The following is a 22,190-nucleotide window of genomic DNA, read 5'->3' as shown; positions in this document are numbered from 1 at the left end:
ATGTAATTATTTTTTTTTGCTTCTGAGAGTGGCTGCCAATTACAATGGTGAGGGCTGGGTTATGGGATAGGAGGAGCCACTGTTAATCCTACATATTTTCTCACTCCCGTTAGGCTCCCATTTTTCAACCTCACCAACAGCAATGTTTGACAGGGTGAGCAGGGGTATTTGATTGACAGTGGCTCCTCCAGTCATTACTATTCACAGCAGGGCAGAGGTCCTCCCAACCACCAGGGCCATTCAGAGAGATAAGAACCTTAGACACCTGGAGCATGTACAAAAGTAATGGCAACATGGCAGCCATCACAAATTTTGGGGCCCTTTAGGCAGCTTTAGGCAGGGCCCCCCTGGAGCAGAGAACCGGGGGAGGGTGGTGCTGACAAAAAAACAAAAAGTGTAATCTCTTCTCCCCTGACGTGAGATAATAAGCGGGGAGCCCTGGGGACCATCGGGCCCCTTACAGGTGTAATGAAAAAAAATGGGAGGGGGCTGGCCTGGCCAGGAAGGGGCCCTGGGGACCATTGGGCCCCTTACAGGTGTAATGCAAAAAAAAAGGGGAGGGGGGCAGCCGGGCCCCTGGGGACCATCAGTAGGAAGAAGTGACTAGCAGGATGAAAGGATATTTTGGCTAAAATGTATTAAATAAAATCGAAGGCCCTTGATGTCATGATTCATACACCACTTACCTAGTACTACCAGATTCCTGACGGTCGGTCACTTATTGTCCTCTCCCAATTTCCTAGTTTAGTTTGCTCCCTTTTCTTCTTCTGTCTGCTCTCACTTCTTCCTGATATCCCCCTAATGGGTTTTTGCTGTCCCTCCTTTTTTATTTTTTATATTGGAGTATAATTGCCCTACCATGAGATTTTTGACCATAATGTCGCGTACACACAACCGTTTTTCCTGTCAGGCAAAAAAGCTAAGTTTTTTGCGACGTGATTCGTCGTGATTTCTCTCAAGCCTGACTTGCATACACACGTTCATGAAAAACAGTGCCGTACAACACGTACGACAGGACTATAAAGGGGAAGTTACATTCAAATGGCTCCACCCTTTGGGCTGCTTTTGCTGATCCTCGTGTTAGTAAAAGTTTGGTGAGAGACAGTTTTCAGTTTTTGTGCTTTTCAGTCTGCTACAGCGTGATGAATGTACTATCTCCATTACTAACTCTAGTTTTACCAGAATGAGAGCACTCCCGTCTCATAACTTGCTTCTGAGCATGCAAATTTTTTTCCCCCTCGGAAAAGCAGACACACGAGCAGTTTTCGCAACGAGAAAAAGAACGAAGGGAAAAACGACGAGAAAAAATGAAGCAGGTTCTAATTTTTTTGCGGGCAGTTTTTTAGTCGAGAAAACTGCTATGGAGCATACACACGACCGGTTTACACATGACCAATATAAAAAATTACAACTTTCTTGTCATGAGAAATGGTCGTGTGTACGCGGCATTAGTAGTCAATAGTTTTCTTTTGTAATTGTATGTTTATTGAAATTTTTCCAACAAAACAAGAAAAAGCAAACACAATACAGAAAAGTATCATTATCATCTTATAAAGAAAAAGAGCAGCATCTCTTATGCCCTGTACACACGATCGGATATCTGATGGAATCTAATCCGATGGATTTTTTCGTCGGATATCTGATGAAGCTGACTTTCATCAGTCTTGCCTACACACCATCGGTCAAAATGGCAGTGACGTAAAACACTACGACGTGCTGAGAAAAATGAAGTTCAATGCCTCCGAGCATGCGTCGACTTCTGAGCAGATTCTGAGCATGCATGGATTTTTCTCCTATGGAGTTCCCCACAGACGATCATTTTTTTCTATCAGTTTTTTATCCATAGGAAAATTTTAAAACAGGTTCTATTTTTTTTCACAGATGGAAAAAAAACGATGGGTCCCACACACGATCGGTTTGTCCGATGAAAACCGTCCATCGGTCCGTTTTCATCAGACAAACCGATCGTGTGTACAGGGCTTTAGTAGTAGTGATATCATAATCAGAAGAAAAAGGAAAAAAGAAAACCAAGGGAGGGGAAGGTGCACCATGGATCTTGACACAACATATACAGTATATATATATAATAATAGAATATATAGTAATAATAGTATTCAGGCAAATCATTCGAACATGAAGGGACTAGAGTTGAGCGGACACCTAGATGTTCGGGTCCGAACCCGAACTTTAAAAAAAAAGTTCAGGTTCAGGAACCCGAACCCGAACTCCGAACCTCATTGTAGTCAATGGGACACGGACTTTTTGAAAATAAAAATGCGCGGAGGTCCCCGCAAATTCAATAACCAGACCCTTTAGGTCTGGTATGGATATTAAGGGGAACCCCGCCGTCAATTTAAAAAAAAAATGACGTGCGGTTCCCCCTAAATATCCATAACCAGACCCTTCAGGTCTGGTATGGATATTAAGGGGAACCCCGCCGTCAATTTAAAACAAAAATGACGTGCGGTTCCCCCTAAATATCCATAACCAGACCCGTTATCCGAGCACGTTGACCTGGCCGGCCGCAGAAAAGAGGGGGGGACAGAGTACGCCACCCCTCTCCTGAACCGCACCAGGCCACATGCCCTCAACATGGGGAGGATGTCCCCATGTTGATGGGGACAAGGGTCTCATCCCCACAACCCTTGCCCGGTGGTTGTGGGGGTCTGCGGGCGGGAGGCTTATCAGAATCTGGAAGACCCCTTTAACAAAGGGGACCCCCAGATCCTGACCCCCCCTGTGTGAAATGGTAATGGGGTACACTGTACCTCTACCATTTCACGAAGGAAGTGTAAAGTATTGTAAAAAAACACACTGACACCGTAGAATAAAGTCCTTTATTAAAAAAAAAAAAAAAACTCCAGCGGTGAGAAATCCACTCGTTCCCGGCTTCCTGCGTTGTCCTGATCCTGCGACGGCTGTGGGTGATCTCCCGCGATGAGACGATCCTGCGACGGCTGGGTGATCTCCGATCCAGCGATGTCAAGATCCATCCGGAGCGCAGCAGCATCCCCGACCTCCTCATCGCCAGACACAGCCAAGCGGAATGACGCGCTGGAGCTGTGACATTACTTATATAGAGGAGGCAGGGCCACCCGTCACGTGACCCCGCCCCCTCTGACATACCCTCTGCTACGTCACTGGCGAAGCCCATAGTCTTCCCTCTTCTTGGGCTTCCCCAGTGACGTAGCAGAGGGTACGTCAGAGGGGGCGGGGTCACGTGACGGGTGGCCCTGCCTCCTCTATATAAGTAATGTCACAGCTTCAGCCGCTCATTCGCTGGGCTGTGTCCAGCGGTGAGAGGAGGTCGGGGATGCTGCTGCGCTCTGGATGGATCTTCACATCGCTGGATCGGAGATCACCCGGCCGTCGCAGGATCGTCTCATCTCTGGAGATCACCCGCAGCCGTCGCAGGATCAGGACAACGCAGGAAGCCGGGAACGAGTGGATTATCACTGCTGGAGGTTTTTTTTTTTTTTTTAATAAAGGACTTTATTCTACGGTGTCAGTGTGTTTTTTTTTACAATACATTACACTTCCTTCGCGAAATGGTAGGGGTACAGTGTACCCCATTACCATTTCACAGAGGGGGGGGGGTCAGGATCTGGGGGTCCCCTTTGTTAAAGGGGTCTTCCAGATTCTGATAAACCTCCCACCCGCATACCCCCACAACCACCAGGCAAGGGTTGTGGGGATGAGACCCTTGTCCCCATCAACATGGGGACATCCTCCCCATGTTGAGGGCATGTGGCCTGGTGCGTTTCAGGAGAGGGGGGGGGGGCACTCTGTCCCCCACTCTTTTCTGCGGCCGGCCAGGTCAACGTGCTCGGATAACGGGTCTGGTTATGGATATTTAGGGGGAACCGCACGTCATTTTTTTTTAAATTGATGGCGGGGTTCCCCTTAATATCCATACCAGACCTAAATGTTCTGGTTATTGAATTTGCGGGGACCTCCGCGCATTTTTTTTCCCCCGAACTTCGATCCCGGACCCAAACTTTTTTCAATTATTCGGGTTCGGGAAAAACACAAAGTCCGTACCGAACCCGAACTTTACAGTTCGGGTTCGCTCAACCCTAGAAGGAACTAGTTGCCTAGGGCAGTGGTCATCAACCCTGCCCTACAGGGCCCACTAACAGGCCAGGTTTTATGTATTACATTGGGGAGATGCAGACTAGAATACTGGAATCACTGAGCAGTAAATGATATCACCTGTGATGTATTTCAGTTATCTTGCAAACCTGGCCTGTTAGTGGGCCCTGTAGGGCAGGGTTGATGACCACTGGCCTGGGGGACATTTGAATAACAGTTCAGGATAGCGAATCAGGAATGAAAGAGGAATTGTCCCAAGGATTCTGTATCTTTGAGAATTGAGGCAGAGTCGTGAATCACTGATGTCATATGTTCCATTCTACATACCTTTGCTATAGCCAAGATCAATTGGGATTGTGTGGGGGGAGGGGGGGGGGGGGTGGGGGGTAACCAATGGGTAGGTATTACTCTCTTGGCGGCTAAGAGAATATATGACCTCAATTTTTTGGCATGTTTAGATATTCCAGGGACTGGTAATGGGCCGGGTCTTTTGGGAAGTCCATCGCCAACACAGACTGGAGCACTGATTGGAACGAGGACCAAAATGGCAGAATTAACGGGGGTTCCCAGAAGATATGGTAGTGCGTTCCTATATCTCGTAAGCATCTCCAGCATTTCTGGGATATAGAGGGAACATATTTATGGATAACCTCTGGGGTCCTATACCAGAACATGAGGATCGTATAAGCTGTCTCTCTCTGCTCCACGCATCTGGAAGTAGTTGCTAGTTTTTAGGTCTATCGGGGTCACCTACGACCATTGAGTCGGATCATTAGGGACCGCGTACTATAGGTTTTTTTTTTTATGGTTGTAGGCTCAGCATAATACTGGTACTCTGATCCACACAAACTAACTACATTTAGGGCCAGATCCTCAAAAGAGATACGCAGGCGGATCTGCTGTTCCGCCTGCGTATCCCTGTTTCTATCTTTGGAACTGATCCACAGAATCAGTTTCCAATAGATAAGCAGACAATCCGACATGTGTAAGGGACTTAGGCCCCGTACACACGAGAGGATCCATCCGCTGAAAAATCTCAGCGGATCGGTTTCAGCGGATAGATCCCCTGGTGTGTACGTTCCAGCGGATATTTATCCGCGGATATTTCCGATTTCCAGCAGATAAAAATTTGTTAGCATGCTAACAAATCTATCCGCTGGAATTGGCTCCAGCGGATCGATCCGGTGGTCTGTACAGACTCACCGAATCGATCCGTCCGAACCTGTCCCTCGCATGCGTCGTAATGATTCGACGCATGCGTGGATTTCCTTATATGACAGCGTCGCGCACGTCGCTGCGTCATCATCGCAGCGACGGCGCGACACGTCACCGCGGTTGAATTCCGCACAGATTTGGATCCGATGGTGAGTACATGCCAACGGATCCAAATCCGCCAGAGGATTTATCCGCGGATACGGTCCGGAGGACCGTATCCGCGGATCAATCCTATCGTGTGTACCAGGCCTTACACTGCCGGATCTTAGGATGCAGTACCGTATCCGCCGCTGGGGGCATTTCGAGTCGAAATGCCGCTTCGGGTATGCAAATTAGCACTTACGGAGATCCACAAAGCTTTTCAGCTTCGTTTTTTCTCCGTAAGTTTTAGTTTGCAATCGTAACATTAGGGCTGCTTTTACAAAGTGTAAAGTTAGTACACCATGTAAAAGCAGACCCTTCTTTCCAGCGACGCTGTCTTTTTTTTAAATTTTTTTTTTTTCCCGTCGCAACTTTTTTGTCCCGGCGCGATTCACGAAGCTCAGCGTAACGTAATTTTGCGCTATGCACGTCGGGAAAATGACGTCACGAGCATGTGCAGTACGTCCGGCGCGGAAGCGCGCCTAATTTAAATGGGACTCGCCCCCATTTGAATAGGAACGCCTTGCGCCGGCGGAATTAAAGTTACACACCCGAAAAATTCTAGGTAAGTGCTTTGTGGATCGGGCACTTAGGTAGAAATTTTCCGGCAGTGTAACTTAAATGGGAAAAGATAAGTTACGGCGGCTGGCTGTGGATCTGGCCCTTAGTTCTCTATGTTTTCAGAGTTATTCTTTTATTATGGTAACTTTCTACTCAAAATTCTGTTATATAGTTGATATATGTTCTTTATTCTCAAAGTCTAAAATTGTTGTATTCGCCGCTTCAAGAAAACGCATTACTCACCCTAATTTCGATATGTCGAACCTGGTTTGATTTTGTTTTCATATGTCTGTTATATATTATTCTCAATAAAATCTTATTGAAAAAAAAAAAAATTGAATAGAAGGTTTACACTGACATGCCAAGTTTCTTGTAGTGACCATATTTTGGGGGTGGAGAGGGAAGGTTAATAACAATTGTACTTCTCTTATTTGGTCGGTTTTGGTTTGTTAAATATAATACTGAATGCATTTTATCATATAAGTACAAAAAATACCTGTTGATCCCGTGAGGACAAATCTAGTCACTACCTGTGCACTCCACCGCTGCCTCTGTTCTTCCAGGCTCCTGCTGATAAAAGTCTTAATGGGTTGTAAAGGTATTTTTTTTTCTCTAAATAGCTTCCTTTACCTTAGTGCAGTCCTCCTTCACTTACCTCATCCTTCCATTTTGCTTTTAAATGTCCTTATTTCTTCTGAGAAATCCTCACTTCCTGTTCTTCTGTCTGTAACTCCACACCGTAATGCAAGGCTTTCTCCCTGGTGTGGAGTGTCGTGCTCGCCCCCTCCCTTGGACTACTGGAGAGTCAGGACGCCCACTAACACACAGCTCCTTTCTCTATCTGCAACGTAGAGAGCGTCCTGACTCGCCTGTAGTCCAAGGGAGGGGGGCGAGCACGACACTCCACACCAGGGAGAAAGCCTCGCATGACTGTGTGGAGTTACAGACAGAAGAACAGGAAGTGAAGATTTCTCAGAAGAAATAAGGACATTTAAAAGCAAAATGGTAGGAAGGTAAGTGAAGGAGGACTGCACTAAGGTAAGGGAAGCTATTTAGGAAAAAAAATTGTACCTTTACAACCCCTTTAACCACTTGTCCACCGGGCCTATTTTGGCACTTCTCTCCTTCATGTAAATATCACAATTTTTGTTGCTAGAAAATTAATCAGAACCCCCAAACATTATATATATTTTTTTAGCAGACACTCTAGGAAATAAAATGGCGGTCATTTCAACTTTTTTTTCTCGCACGGTATATGCGCAATCATTTTTCAAACGCCTATTTTTGGGGAAAAAAAACGGTTACATGAATAAAAAAATAACAAAACAGTAAATTTAGCCCATTTTTTTTTGTATAACATGAAAGATGATGTTACGCCGAGTAAATTGATACCTAACTTGTCACGCTTTAAAACTGAACACACTCATGGGATGGTGCCAAACTTTGATACTTAAAAATCTTCATAGGCGACGCTTTAAATTTTTTTACAGGTTACTATTTTCGAGTTACAGAGGAGGTCTAGAATTGTTGCACATGCTCTAACGCATTCAACAATACCTCACATGTGGGGTTTGAACGGCGTTTACACATGTGGGCGGGACTTACATGCGTGTTCGCTTCCGAGCACAAGCTACCGGGGACAGGGGCATTTAAAAAAGACCTCACATCTCTCCTCCAGGCTTACAAGCATGAGATTGTGAAAAAAAATTCACTGATATCATGCCGACAGCCGTGATTGCGGCTTTGTTTACTTCCGGGTACCCGGGCGTGACGTCATAACGTCGCGCCCGGGCCTCCGATGGTCATAGAGATGACTGGTGACCATCTGGTGGCCAGCACTGACCGATTATTTCTCTAGGCCCCCGATGGCCCGGAGAAGCACCCGATGGCGGCGGGAGGGGGGGACGTCACCTCCTGCTGCCTAAAAGAACGATCAAGCGGCAGAACTACTGGCACTAGAGGGCACCTCATAGCAGCAGTGCCTCTCCTTGTTTGGGACTGATGTCCCTCTGTCAGAAGTTCAGTGGCTGGCTTCCCCCCCCCCCCACTCTGTTAGCGTGAGGGGAAAAAAAGACGATTACCGATCTTCTGTTTACATCACGTGATCAGCTGTCATTGGCTGACAGCTAACCATGTGGTAAAGGGCCAGGGTCTCATTAACTCAGTGTTTACAGAGCGCGCTGCACATGCCCCACAAGGGGCACACAGGCAGCTCATGCACAGGAAGATGCCCGCCCGGCAATAAAGGTCCATGCTTTAGCCATCATTCGACTATAGCACGGGCTGGAGGTGGTTAAGCTTATGCCCCCGGATACAAGGATTTTGGTCGCAAGTAGGTACATTTCTATAGTTATATAAAGAAATAGTGAAGATATAGGCCTAATTCCACTATCTCGGCGCTATGGGCTAGAGGTATTTGTAACAAGACAACAATCATTAAATGTTACCATTTATCATTCAAATAAACCTGTCAGCAGCCGCTTAAAAAATAAAAACATCAAAATATATAGTAAATTCTAATAAGCAGATAAATACATAAATACTTATTAATTACTAAAGCAGCGCTAGTTGTCACTGAAACTGTGACCTCTCTTTTCTATGACCATGCATAGAAGAAAAAGTTCTCAAGATGTTAGAGTAAAAGCAAGAGTCCAGTGAAAGAAATGTTCTTGAAAAGAGTGGTGAGCTGTCTGCTGCAAGTGACATCAAGCGTGCACACTCCACCCTTCAGTTGTTTCTCATGTCAATCTCCCCTTAAAGTGGAAGTAAACCCTCCTATCATTTTCAGCCAAGGAAGCTGCCATCTTGGTCTCTGTTTAATCTACAACTACCATGATGCTGCACATGTGATCAGTTATGACACCAGCCATTGGATGGTTTGACAGTTTGGTTGAGAGCACAACCAATGGGAGTGTTACATTTCCTACACATGCCGGAAAGGTAACTGTTTTATGGACAGGTTTACTTCCGCTTTAAGGTAATGTACTGATGGTAGAGTTTAAAGCGGAGGTTCACCCTAAATTTTCACTTTGGGTGAAAAACTTTCGTTTTTTTTTTTTAATCGCCATTGTTACCTTTGTACTGCTGCCGTCTGTGTCCTGTCAATCAAAATTCCCCGCGGGGAGTGGGCGTGTATGATCCTTTTCCCCCGACCAGCGCTATGCTATGTCTCCTGGGATTGAGTGCTGAGAATCCCAGGAGACGCGCTGTGCTCTAATCCCACGATATCTCGCGGGTCACGTGACTGAGCAAGCGTGTAGTGTTGACGGCGTATCCCGGAAGACTACCCTGTGGGCTTCACAGTGCCCGCAGTTAAAATGGAAACGCACATCGCTCGTTTTTATAAAATATTGTTTCCTCGAGAATACAGATTACGGCGGCTAAAGGAGTGGGACACACTGGTGCAGGGGTGCTAAAGGTAGGAGCGCAAGAATAATATATAAAAAAAAAATTGATAACCCGCGGAACCCCCGCTTTAACTAGCTCTGAATCTCTGCTCTGTTCGAATTCCTCCAACTCCAGGACCAGCAGTTGATCAGTGTGCTTTGCTCCTAATATCAGAACAATAGGAGGGCAAAGAAAAGACTAGGGGCTAGATTCAGGTAGGGGCGCGCATTGTTACGGTGGCGCAGCGTATCGTATTTTCGTATTTTTTTTTTTACGCCGCTGTAAGTTAGAGAGGCAAGTGCTGTATTCACAAAGTACTTGCCTCCTAAGTTACTGAGGCGTAGCGTAAATGGGGCCGGCGTAAGCGCACGTAATTCAAATGAGGATGAGGGGGCGTGTTTTATGTTAATTCTTGGTGACCCGACGTGATTGCACCGTCCGTGGAATTTCCCAGTGTGCATTGCTCCAAAGTACGCCGCAAGGACGTCATTGGTTTCGACGTGAACGTAAATTACGTCCAGCCCCATTCATGGATGAGTTACGCAAAAAACGTACATTTTTCAAATTTCGACACGGGAACGACGGCCATACTTAACATTGCGTGCGCCTCCTAATAGCAGGAGTAACCTTACGCCGAAAAAAGCCTAATGTAAACAACGCAAAAAAATAGCGCTGGGCGTACGTAAATTTGTGAATCGGCGTATCTAGGTCATTTGCATATTCTACGCCGAAAACGACGGAAGCGCCACCTAGCGGCCAGCGTAAATATGCACCCTAAGATACGACGGTGTAAGAGACTTACGCCAGTCGGATCTTAGGCTAATGTCTGCCTGCTAATTGCTTTCTGAATACAGAAAAAAGATACGCCGGCGCAGCTTTGAATTTACGTGGCGTATCTATAGATACGCCGGCGTAATTCAATGCTGAATCTGGCCCTAGATATGGTGTAATACCATTTTAAAGTCTTTATTCCACAAGCTGTATCAATCAGCGCATTGATATGGTTAACAGCTTAAGTTAAAAGGTGGTTTAAAACACCCAGCAAATACCGGGCTGGTTCCTAGGCTCAGAGTGGTATATTGTTGCATGTGTCAGTCCCGTCCACCGTGGATAGACACCGCTCTACTACCACACACTGGAGCGCAGCTGGAACGCAGCACACAGTGTAATGCTTCCTGTGTGTCGTGAGGTCACGCCCTGATGTTTCGTCCTTCCGACTTCCTCTGAGGACGTGGCCTCTCGACGTAACAACACAGTTTAAATAGTGATCTTATCTGTTTACAGGGCGTATTCAGCGTTAACCCCTCGTGTCCCGGATCAAACAAGCATGTGCATTAGGGAGTTGGTTCATTGGAGCTATGCTATAGTAAACACACCCTATACCACAGCGATCACATAACATCACTTAGAGCTCATATACATGGTAATTTTACTCTTAATCATTTTGGGTGATATTAACCACTTGCCGACCGCCTTACGTCTTTTAACGGCGGCACTTTAAAGATGGATATCTCGGTAACGGCAGCAGCTGCTGCCACAACCGAGGTATCAATCTTTAGTGGCAACGGTCCTGTAAACGATAACGGCGGTCTCCGTGGCGGATTCGCTGCAAGATCGCCGTTATCGGTGGCGGGAGAGGGCCCCCCCCTCCCACCGCTCTCCCGCGCCTTCCGACGCTTACCGGAGCCGTCGGTAGCGGCGGAGGCGATCGGGTCCGTTCGGCACCTGTGTGGGGATGCGACTGAGGGAAAAATCGCCCCCACCCGTCCCCATATCTCTGCTGGGCGGAAGTGACGTCAAAACGTCAGTCCCGCCCAGCGTCTTTTTTTTTCCTGTCATTTGAAAAAATGACAGTTTAATTTTTTTTTCCTTTTTTTGCATTTAAGCCTAAATATGAGATCTGAGGTCTTTTTGACCCCAGATCTCATATTTAAGAGGACCTGTCATGCTTTTTTCTATTACAAGGGATGTTTACATCGGCGATCGGTGATGCGGGGTGCGTGTCAGTCTGACACCCTGCATCTCCGATCTCGGTAAAGAGCCTCCGGAGGAGACTCTTTACCACGTGATCAGCCGTGTCCAATCACGGCTGATCACGATGTAAACAGGAAGAGCCGTTGATGGCTCTTCCTCACTCGCGTCTGACAGACGCGAGTATAGGAGAGCCGATCGGCGGCTCTCCTGACAGGGGGGGTTTGCGCTGATTGTTTATCAGTGCAGCCCCCCCTCGGATCGCCACACTGGACCACCAGGGAAGCCCACCCTGGACCACCAGGGTGGGCCAAACAAAAAAAAAAGCATTGAAAAAAAAAAGTCTTAAAAAAAAAAAAAGCTTTTTTTTTAAAAAAAAGATGCCAATCAGTGCCCACAAATGGGCACTGACTGGCAACATGGGTAGATCAGTGCTGCCCCACAATGTCCATCAGTGCCACCCCAAGTGTCCATCAGTGCCACCCCACAGTGTCCATCAGTGCCACCCCACAGTGCCCATCCATGCCCAGTGCCCACCTATCAGTGCCCATCTGTGCCACCCATAAGTATCCATCAGTGCCACCCATAAGTGCCGCCCATGAGTGCCCATCTGTGCCGCCTATGAGTGTCCAGTGCCGCCCATGAGTGCCCATCAGTGCTGCCCATGTGTGCCCATCAGTGCCGCCTATGTGTGCCCATCAGTGCTGTCTATGTGTGCCCATCAGTGCCGCCTATGTGTGCCCATCTGTGCCCGTCAGTACTACCTCATCGATGTCCATCAGTGCCATCTCATCGGTGCCCATCAGTGCCGCCATATCAGTGCCCGTAATTGAAAGAGAAAACTTACTTATTTACAAAAAATTAACAGAAAAAAATAAAAACATCTTTTTTTTTCTAAATTTTCAGTCTTTTTTTAGTTGTTACGCAAAAAAAAATGCAGAGGTGATCAAATACCACCAAAAGAAAGCTCTGTTTGTGGGGAAAAAAGGACGCCAATTTTGTTTGTGAGCCACGTCGCACGACCGCGCAATTGCCATTCAAAGTGCGACAGTGCTGAAAGCTGAAAATTGGCTTGGGCGGGAAGGTGCGTAAGTGCCTGGTATGGAAGTGGTTAAATGTAAACAGAGTTTACAAAGATCGAGCCATAAACAGAATAAATATATATATATATACCTCTATACCTCAATATTCTCACAATTGTGTTGGCACTGACAACAACTCTGTTCCAATGCCATTCACAAGCATTTTTTCAAAGACAAAAAGAGTTGAATGTTACATAGAGGTAGGTCTAAAAGGATTACCCAGTTGGTCTTAATTATTGGTTATTATATTGGTTATCAAACAATCAACACTAATCAATCAAACAAATATAATATATTAAAGAAGACGTAATATATTAAAAATATATATTATCTCTCCATGGAGGAACTTGGACTGGCAATAAAACAAATGAAGGTGGGTAAAAGCCCGGGCCCTGATGGTCTCCCTTTAGTTTATTACAAATGATTTCTAGATGATCTTGCTCCTCAGATGCTACGAACGTTTAATTCATTCGCGAATCCCCACGCTTCTCTAGGAAGAATGCTAGAAGCCCATATAGCAGTTATCCCGAAAGATGGTAAGGACCCCTCACAAGTATCGAACTACAGGCCAATATCCCTGCTCAATGTAGACATTAAACTGTATGCAAAGATACTAGCAAACAGGTTGTTGTCGCTGATTCCTGGTCTCATAATGCCTGACCAAGTGGGTTTTATCCCGGGCAGGGAAGTCAGGGATAACACTATTCGCACCCTAAATTTGCACCATTGGCTCACCTCGTCAGGCACCAAGGGGTTTCTGCTCTCCCTTGACACCGAGAAGGCGTTCGACAGGGTGGCCTGGGATTACATGCGGGAGGTACTGAAAGGCATAGGCCTCCTTCCCCGCATGTTCTCGCACATCGACGCTCTGTATACTAATCCCTCAGCTAGAGTGAAGGCTAATGGCCTCCTGTCGGACGCCTTCTCTATCAGCAACGGCACACGTCAGGGCTGCCCGCTATCCCCCTTGATCTTTGTCCTGACATTAGAGCCCTTGTTGAACAGAATACGTAGCAATTCAGACATCAAGGGCATTCCCTTTGAACGTAGGGAATTTAAAGTTGCCGCCTTCGCCGACAACATACTGTTATCCTTGCAAGCCCCCCGACTCTCTTTACCTAACCTACTGAAAGACATAAATCATTTTGGTGTACTGTCCAAACTTAAAATTAATTATGCCAAGTCCCATGCGCTTAATGTAACATTGTCCCCGCAAGACGTTTCTCACTGCCAGGATTCTTTCCCCTTTCAATGGAAAGCTGAGGCCATTACCTACCTGGGAATTCAAATCACTAGGTAAATATCAGATCTATATAGCAAAAATTTCCTTTTCTCCCTCACCAAAATTCAAACGGACTTGAAAGTTTGGGCCACCCTAAACATATCCTGGTTCGGGCGCTCGGCCCTCATTAAAATGGTTGTCCTCCCTCGCCTTTTATACATAATGCAGGCAATCCCAATCCACCTACCCCCCTCCTTTTTTGCGACATACAAAACGGCCTGCACAGCCTTCATATGGAAGAATACAGCCCTGCGCATTAAATATTCGCGCCTGACCTGTGCTAAAACGGCGGGTGGAATTGGCCTACCTGACCTATACAAATATTACCTAGCCTGCCAACTGACCAGAGTAGTAGATTGGAAAACTCACAAAAAGGGGAAATCGTGGGTGGTGCTAGAAAACTCCTTCTCACAAACCCTGACACATACACTCCCTTGGTTGGTACCCAGATACTAGCCCCAATCCATCAGGCAGCACCCTCTCATCCTCCCCTCACTACTGGCCTTTAGGAGGGCAATGTCTCTCTTCAATCTATCCTCACAACCAGGTCCACTGACTCCCGTGAGAGAGAACCCTGAGTTCCCACCGGGAGAATCCAAAACATTCCTTCAACTGGAATGGCCACACAAGGAGGTTCTGGCTTGCCATTTCTTTCATAAAGGCCGTAGGCGTTCCTACGATGAGTTGATCTCCGATTCTCGTACTGGTGCCTTCCCCTTCTGGTCATATAGACAGCTGACACACTTTCTTACTTCCACAAACTCAAATGAAACATGGAGTAGGCGTCTCACACCATTTGAAGCACTTTGCACACGCACTACGCCCCAGAGACACCTAATTTCATACATTTATGCCCTTCTTCAAGCTGATACTGATCCTTCCTTGACACATTCATTACATACCTCTTGGGAAGCAGATTTACAATTGAATCTATACATTTGCTCATAAGGGATCGATGAATGTAGCTATCCAGGAAAATGGATATAAAATCATAACTAAATGGTATAGGACCCCGGCTCGCTTACACAAGTTCTCGCCCTCAGTTCCGAACATATGTTGGAGATGTCAAAGTGCAATAGGCTCTATGATACATATCTGGTATGGGAGTGGGAGTGCACTTTGCTCCAACCATTCTGGAAAGAAGTCCACTTCATAATATCTTGGGTTACCACCTTTAACCTAGATTACAACCCAGCTCAGTACCTTCTACACCACACAACCCTACCCCGACACACCTATCAGAAATCGCTGGCCATGCATATGGTCAATGCGGCCAGACTCTGCATCCCCACCCACTGGCGTTCAATGGATATCCCAACCATCAGAGAGTGGCTGACCAGGGTGTCCAAAATCGAGGAGATGGAGGAATTGATTCATACTGCCCAAGACCGTATTCAGAAATTTACAACGACGTGGGCCTGCTGGTCACATTTCAGGAACTCAGATTATTACAAGTCCCTCTTCCCTTGTTAGCAAGTGACTACCTGGTAGAAGGATTCTCACGACCTGGACCCACCCTCCCCCCCTTTTTTTTCTCCCTTTTTCTTTCCCCTCCCCACCCAGGGCCTTGGGCCCCCTTGGCGATGTAGCCGACCAAAAGTCCTCCAGGCCCCACACTTGAGCCACAAATGTCGGTTATCCATAATTTGTTCATAGGCTTATAGAATCTATCTGGTGATATGTTAAATATCGCACGGTTCTACTATACATGCTCATTGATGTCGTAATAACTTGTGTTACCTTGTAAAATATTATGTCATGTTTACATTACCAGAAGAATTGTCATGTTTTTCTACATATGCATTTCTGTACACGTATATGTATGATTACTTTTTACCTAATAAAAACTTTTTGTGGAAAAAAAAAATATATATTAAAAAGTATATTAAAAAATATTTAAATATATATACTAAGTGTGTAATATTAAACGTGATAAACTCATTAATAGCAAATTCCTTGTTATTCACAGTGGATTTAAAATTAGCTATACCTCTCATTGGTTCTGTTACTGATTTACATGATTTACATTTTCGGCAGGCAAAGAAGCCCTTTTTATCCCAAAAGGATGCTGGTCTTGTCGGTTGGTCAAGTACTTTTTTCACCACTTTATCTCTTATATTAGGTACCTTTCGGTATATACATTTTGGAGTTACCGGAAGTACCGTTTTGTCAAGACACAGTACATGCCAGTGATTCTGGAGTACAGTTTCTACTTCCTTGTATTGTGCATGTAAGGAAGACATAAAACTCCATTCATGATTTCCAAAAGGAGTCGTCCTGGTCAAATCTTTTAAGACCTCAACTTGTGGGATTAATTTTATCTCTTCAGATATTGCATCTGAAATCACACTGCACATATCACGCAGGGGAGGGTGGCTCCTCCTACTTGGAAGAACTTGTCCGGACACGTTGTAGGCGCGTGCTAGGCCGCACGTATGCCCAAGCTTAGCGATGCAAGGTTAACTCCCTCGCCGCCGGACAGTTCAAGTACACAACAAGTACAACAAGTACAACAAGTACACAACACCGGACACTTTTCACTCTTTAGTAAATGACCGCTCACTTTTTCTGGTTGCTAATGGTAACAGCGGAATCCCAGACGAGCCCCCACGTGTAGCGATACCCCCGAAGGAGCCGCTGATTGTTTTGGGATTGGTGGATTAAGTTACCCTGTAGTGTGTCTAGGGGTGATAGCAGTGAGCCAAAACAGTGAGCGAATGTCCAGACAGTGAATAAAGGTTTTTCCAATGCTTTATTTCCAAGCCAACACGGCCAACATCAATTAGGAAAAGAAAGGCTGATGAAAATAAAGGGGAACCTTGCGGTATCAGGCCTGGATATTAATTGAGCAGTCCTTGCTCAATAGAGTACCAAAATTATTACTCGTCACCACTCTTAGTTGGAGTGGGTAAAGTGCCCCCGGACAGACCCCTCTCTCAAGCCTGGCAGCCGAAGTGTCGCTTAGGATTTTCTGGGAGGAACAGGTCTCTCTCACAGACCTGGCTCTAGGGCCTCTGCCACAGGCCAATTACTTTAAAGGAGCTAATGGATGAGCAGAAGAGATCCTCCCAGTAGATTTTTAAGATAGGTTACCGGATGACAGAAAAGCGTACCTGTCAGCATTCCAGTCACCAGATCCCCGATTGGTTCGTTCAAGCCCTGTTGGACAACCTGCCTCCGGGTTCTCCTCAGCCGATCCCCCCCAATCGAACGGCTCCCGGCCTGGGATCCTCTTAATCGAACCGGGAACCCAGTAAGTCACTGGGGTCCCCTTTTACCTACGGATGAGGGTTTGTGTAGCCTGCAACGCTGGCGGGGTCCATGGATGCGCACACCCTGAAGGTGGATTTCGCATCTGGAACGGGACCCCGCGAAGATTTTAGAACACATGACACCTGTCAGAGATATACCATTCCCCAGCATGCCTTGCGAGGGAAAAACTCATCTAATTGGCTGCTGAGAAAAACTTGCTCTGCCAGAACCCCACCAGCGCCAACTGCCAGCCAGGGATGGTACTGCATCCCTGGAGTACAGATTGACCCAGTGGAAATTTTTGGAATGACAGAAGTCCCAACTTAAATAAATTGTGAATGGGAGCAAAGTAACTCTCCCATGCCCCACTAATTTTAGCGTAGTGCCCGTACTGAAAGTAAGGGGGCGCTACAGTAATAATCCTTGTAATGTACATCAATCACCCAGAGGGGAATGTTTTTTTTTTCTCAGCAAAAGTGGAATTGTGCTTTAATATTCTTCTTTTTTTTAGGTCAGCTATGGAGCCACCGACTACTCATTAAGTGACAGACTCCTTTACCCGCATGTATTCAGGACCGTTCAGAATGATCATGTCTGTTATTTTGGGATTGCCAAACTAGTGAAACATTTTGGCTGGAATTGGGTTGGAATACTTTTCTCAGATGATGATACTGGAGAGACGGAGACACAAATTCTGAAGAGACATTTGGCTTCCCAGGAGATTTGTGTGGCTTTTGAAAAAAGAATAACTGTAAATCATGCTGCAATGGATCAGTGGACAGACACACTTCATGAAGTAAATTGTAAAGTTCTAATACTTTGCGGTTCCTTCACAAGCAATGCTCAAACATACATTGTTGAATACACTCGGATCAACAAAAACAATATACTTATCCTCCCCCCAGCCTGGACTTTAGAGAAAATCCAGTCAATAACTTTTTATCAAAGTTTTATAACATCTTTGCATTTCAAGTTTTTTGATCTACAAATTCTTAGAAATACAAATCTATTTGATGAGGATTTATTGTCAAAAGGTCCACAAGTTCAGCTTTTGTTGGATGATCTGACCGTAACATTATACAATATAACATCAACTCAAAATGGAAAGAATATTTATTTCCAAAAATGTACCACTTCTAGTGACGCGCTAATAAGATTGACTCTTTCAATGTCTGGCAAACAAACGCTTTATGGAGAATCTTTACAAGTGTATTTTGCGGTAGAAGCGATGGCTGAAGCTATACATTATTTCACCAAGATCAATCGTAGTTTTAATATTAACAGATTTAAGCAGGTAAAACAGTATAGCGCCACCTTCTGTCAATTATTTTTTGTATATAAATGTAATGCCGCATACACACGGTCTGACTTTTGACAGTGCAAAAAAATAGAGAACATGCTCTCTATCTAAAGTCTGTTGGAAATTCCGACAGAAAAAGTCCGATGGGGCATACACACGTTCAGGATATTTCATGGAAAATTCCCATCGGACATTTTCCTATGAAAATTCCGATCATGTGTATGCGGCATTAGAATTTTTTTTAAAGGAGTACTTTGACCAAACATTTTGAGCTTTAATAAAATGCTATACAGCAGTGGTCTCCAAACCTTTTTGGCACCAAGGACCGGTTTGTGGAAGAATATTTTTCCAAGGCCCGGTAGGAGGAATCGCGATGTGTTGCGTTAGAGGTTAGTGCGGGAACCCTGCAAATCCATTGCGGGTTCCCGCATCACAGGTTTTGCGGCGGCAGTTCACATTGCCCTATGCGAACTGCTGGGAGTGTCAGTTAAAAGTTAACAACACCCCCAATTCAGTTCGCATATCGCAGTGCGATCTGCAAACTCGGACAGGAATCGGTTCGCATGGGTGTGAACACCCATGCGATCCGTTTCTGCTACGGACAAAAAAGGGTCCTGTGCGAGTTTGATGTGAATTCAACCATACAATTTTTATGGCTGAAATCGCATAGAGATCGCATGTGAAGTGCACTGCAGTGCGGTGCAAATCAAATCCGAACTCTGACATAGCTGCAGTGTGAACCAGCCCTAAATGTCCCAGTGTAAAAATATTGTTAAAATGTCCCATTAAAAAAAAATGATTAAATGTCCCAGTATAAAAAAATTATTAAATGTCCCAGTATAAAAAAATGATTAAATGTCCCAGTATAAAAAAATGATTAAATGTCCCAGTATAAAAAAAGTGATTAAATGTCCCAGTATAAAAAAATGATTAAATGTCCCAGTATAAAAAAATGATTTAATCATTTTTTTATACTGGGACATTTAATCATTTTTTTTTATACTGGGACATTTAATCAATGTCCCAGTATAAAAAAAAAATGATTAAATGTCCCAGTATAAAAAAATGATTAAATGTCCCAGTATAAAATAAATAAATACATGTGCCATTATAAAACAATATAAAAGTCCCTCAGCAGTGCCCACTGTACTTACACAGTCTCAGCGCGGGAATGTGAGGGGGAGCCGTTAGATTGCGGGAATGCATAGAGCGGGTGGGCGAAGAGATGATGTAACTCTCTCTCTGCTCTCATCGGGCGGCTGCGCCTCTGTGTAGTGTAGCCTTTCAGCCCCGTATGTTAGGGTGGGACAGCGGCGCGCCTCTGCGTAGCGCAGGGAGATGGCGTCATCTGCTCGGGCAGCTGAATTTCTAATGGAGCTCCCGGATATAGCGGCGGTACGGCCCGCCAATGTGTCCTGTGCGTTGCGGCCCAGCTGGACCGGGGGTTGACGACCCCTGCTATACAGGATTCATATAGCGCCAGTGGTGGTCCAATCGTAGAATGTAGAATGGATAGATTTATGCATTGCATGAATCTATCCATGGACGCTGTAGCCACCCCCTATTCAGGCGTCCGGCCCTTTTTGGATGCAGGACGCCTTAATTACAGCGGCAGGGGTATTTTTTTTAAGCACCTGATTAGAGCCACAAGCTCTAATAGGCTTCAAAAAAGGTGGACTTAGAGCGCAGAATATTGGAGTCCACCCAGATGTGTTAGAAAAGCAAATACATTTTTGCTTTTCTAACCCTAAACCACCTCTCCTCCAATCAGAAAGCGCAGGTCTAATACCCATTACCTGATTGGCTGAAGGTGCAGACATTCCTATTGGACATCTAGCGGAACGAAAGAAGAGACACACGGAAACCATGGAGGATACAGGAGCCTTCGTCCCCGACCCGCTGCATGTCCCACAGCTCACCACCATTACCTGCTGCCTGACCCGCCACCAAGATGGGGTAAGTGCCGGTCAGACAGCAAGTAGGCTGAGAGGGGGTCACAGTGGCTGCATATGATGGGCACAGTGGCTGCATTTTATGGGTAAGAGGTTGCATATGATGGGCACAGAGGCTGCATATGATGGGCACAGTGTCTGCATTTTATGGGCACAGAGGCTGCATTAGGGATGAGCCAAACACCCCCCCCCCCCCTTCGGTTCGCACCAGAACCTGCGAACAGACCAAAAGTTTGTGTGAAATTTAGAACCCCGAATGTTTGAAATCTAAAGTGCTAATTTTAAAGGCTAATATGCAAGTTATTGTCCTAAAAAGTGTTTGGGGAACCGGGTCCTGTCCCAGGGGACATGTATCAATGCAAAAAAAAGTTTTAAAAACTGCTGTTTTTTCAGGAGCAGTGATTTTAATAATGCTAAAAGTGAAACAATAAAAGTGAAATATTCCTTAAAATTTTGTACCTAGTATGCCTGTGAAGTAGTGCTTGTTTCCTTTGTTTAGAACTGTCTCTGCACAAAGCGTAGTTTCTGAAGGAAAAAAGTAATTTAAAATCACTCGCGGCTATAATGAATTGTCCGCTCCCGGCAATACAGAGAAAGGTCATTCATAAAACAAAAATGCGTTGGGGTCCCCCCCAAATTCAATTACCAGGCCCTTCAGGTTTGGTATGGATTTTAAGGGGAACTCCACCCCAAATTTAAAAAAAAAATGGCGTGAAGTTCCCCCCAAAAATCCACACCAGACCCTTTATCCGAGCATGTTACCTGGCAGGCCGCAGGAAAAGAGGGGGGACGAGAGAGCACCCCCCCCTTCTGAACCATACCACACCACATGCCCTTAACATTGGGAGGATGCTTTGGGGGTCTGTGGCCCCCTCAAAGCACCATGTCCCCAAGGGCCTCATCCCCACAACTCTTGCCCGGTGGTTGTGGGGGTCTGCGGGCGGGGGGCTTATCAAAATCTGGAAGACCCCTTTAACAAAGGGGACCCCCAGACCCTGCCCCCCTATGTGAATTGGTAATAGGGTACATTGTACCCCTACCATTTAGCAAAGAAAGTGTAACAATTGTAAAAAAAAATAAACACAGACACCATTGGAAAAGTCTTTTATTAAAAAAATTAAAATTAAAATAAAAAAAAAAAGATTCCAGAGGTGGTAATCCACTCTCGGTCTCCGCTCCAACACTGTCGGTATTCTGCGATGGGTGATCTCCTCTCCACCGGGGTCCAGTGATGAGAAGAACTTCTCTTTATCCAGGTCCAGGATCCAGCGATGAGATGTCCACACCAGACCTGAAGGGTCTGAAATGGATATTTGGGGGAACCCCACATAGTTTTGTTTTTTTTTGACGCGGGGTTCCCCTTAATATCCATACCAGACCTGAAGGGCCTGGTAATTGAATTTGGGCGGACCTCCAAGCATTTTTTTTTATGAATGGCTTTTCTCTGTATTGCCGGGAGTCGGCAATTCATTATAGCCGCGAGTGATTTTAAATGTCTTTTTTTCTTCAGAAATGACACTTTGTGCAGGGACAGTTCTTTTTTTTTTTTTTTTTTTTTTCACTTCAGACTCTACCTCATAGAGTGCGGATATATGCTCATGTTCTACGTACCAGCCCATTGCATCTCTATTTTGGTTTTGCATCATTAGTGTCGCTTTTCTTTATAAGGGTTTCTCTTTATTTATTTTTTTTTTTATTTTTTTTTATTTTTTTAATATATTATTTATTTATTTATTTATTTCCTTTTTGTTATGATTTTTTTTTTTTTTTTTTATACATATGCTATTATGACATGCGCATATACAATAAACCCATATAAACCCATATATACCTCCTCTTGCAAAAGAGCAAATAAAAATACCAAAAGGTTGACCATTTTAAATTTTTACCCCCCCTTACCTCTACCCCTCCCCCCCCCTCCCCTGTCTCACCTTAGACATTTTCTTCAGACCTGT

General features: G+C 45.3%; 1 protein-coding gene across 1 annotated transcript in view; it reads left to right on the top strand.

Annotated features, from left to right (window-relative positions):
• Positions 1 to 22,190, top strand: part of LOC120928058 (vomeronasal type-2 receptor 26-like) — a 33,653-nt gene that overhangs the window by 6,068 nt on the left and 5,395 nt on the right. The window contains exon 3 of the mRNA XM_040339174.1: positions 17,495 to 18,277. Coding sequence (XP_040195108.1) covers positions 17,495 to 18,277 — 783 coding nt within the window. The remainder of the gene's footprint in view (positions 1 to 17,494; positions 18,278 to 22,190) is intronic.

The sequence above is a fragment of the Rana temporaria genome, chromosome 1, assembly GCF_905171775.1.
Source record: "Rana temporaria chromosome 1, aRanTem1.1, whole genome shotgun sequence".
Lineage (NCBI taxonomy): Eukaryota > Metazoa > Chordata > Amphibia > Anura > Ranidae > Rana > Rana temporaria.
This window is presented reverse-complemented; position numbering and strand designations above follow the sequence as displayed.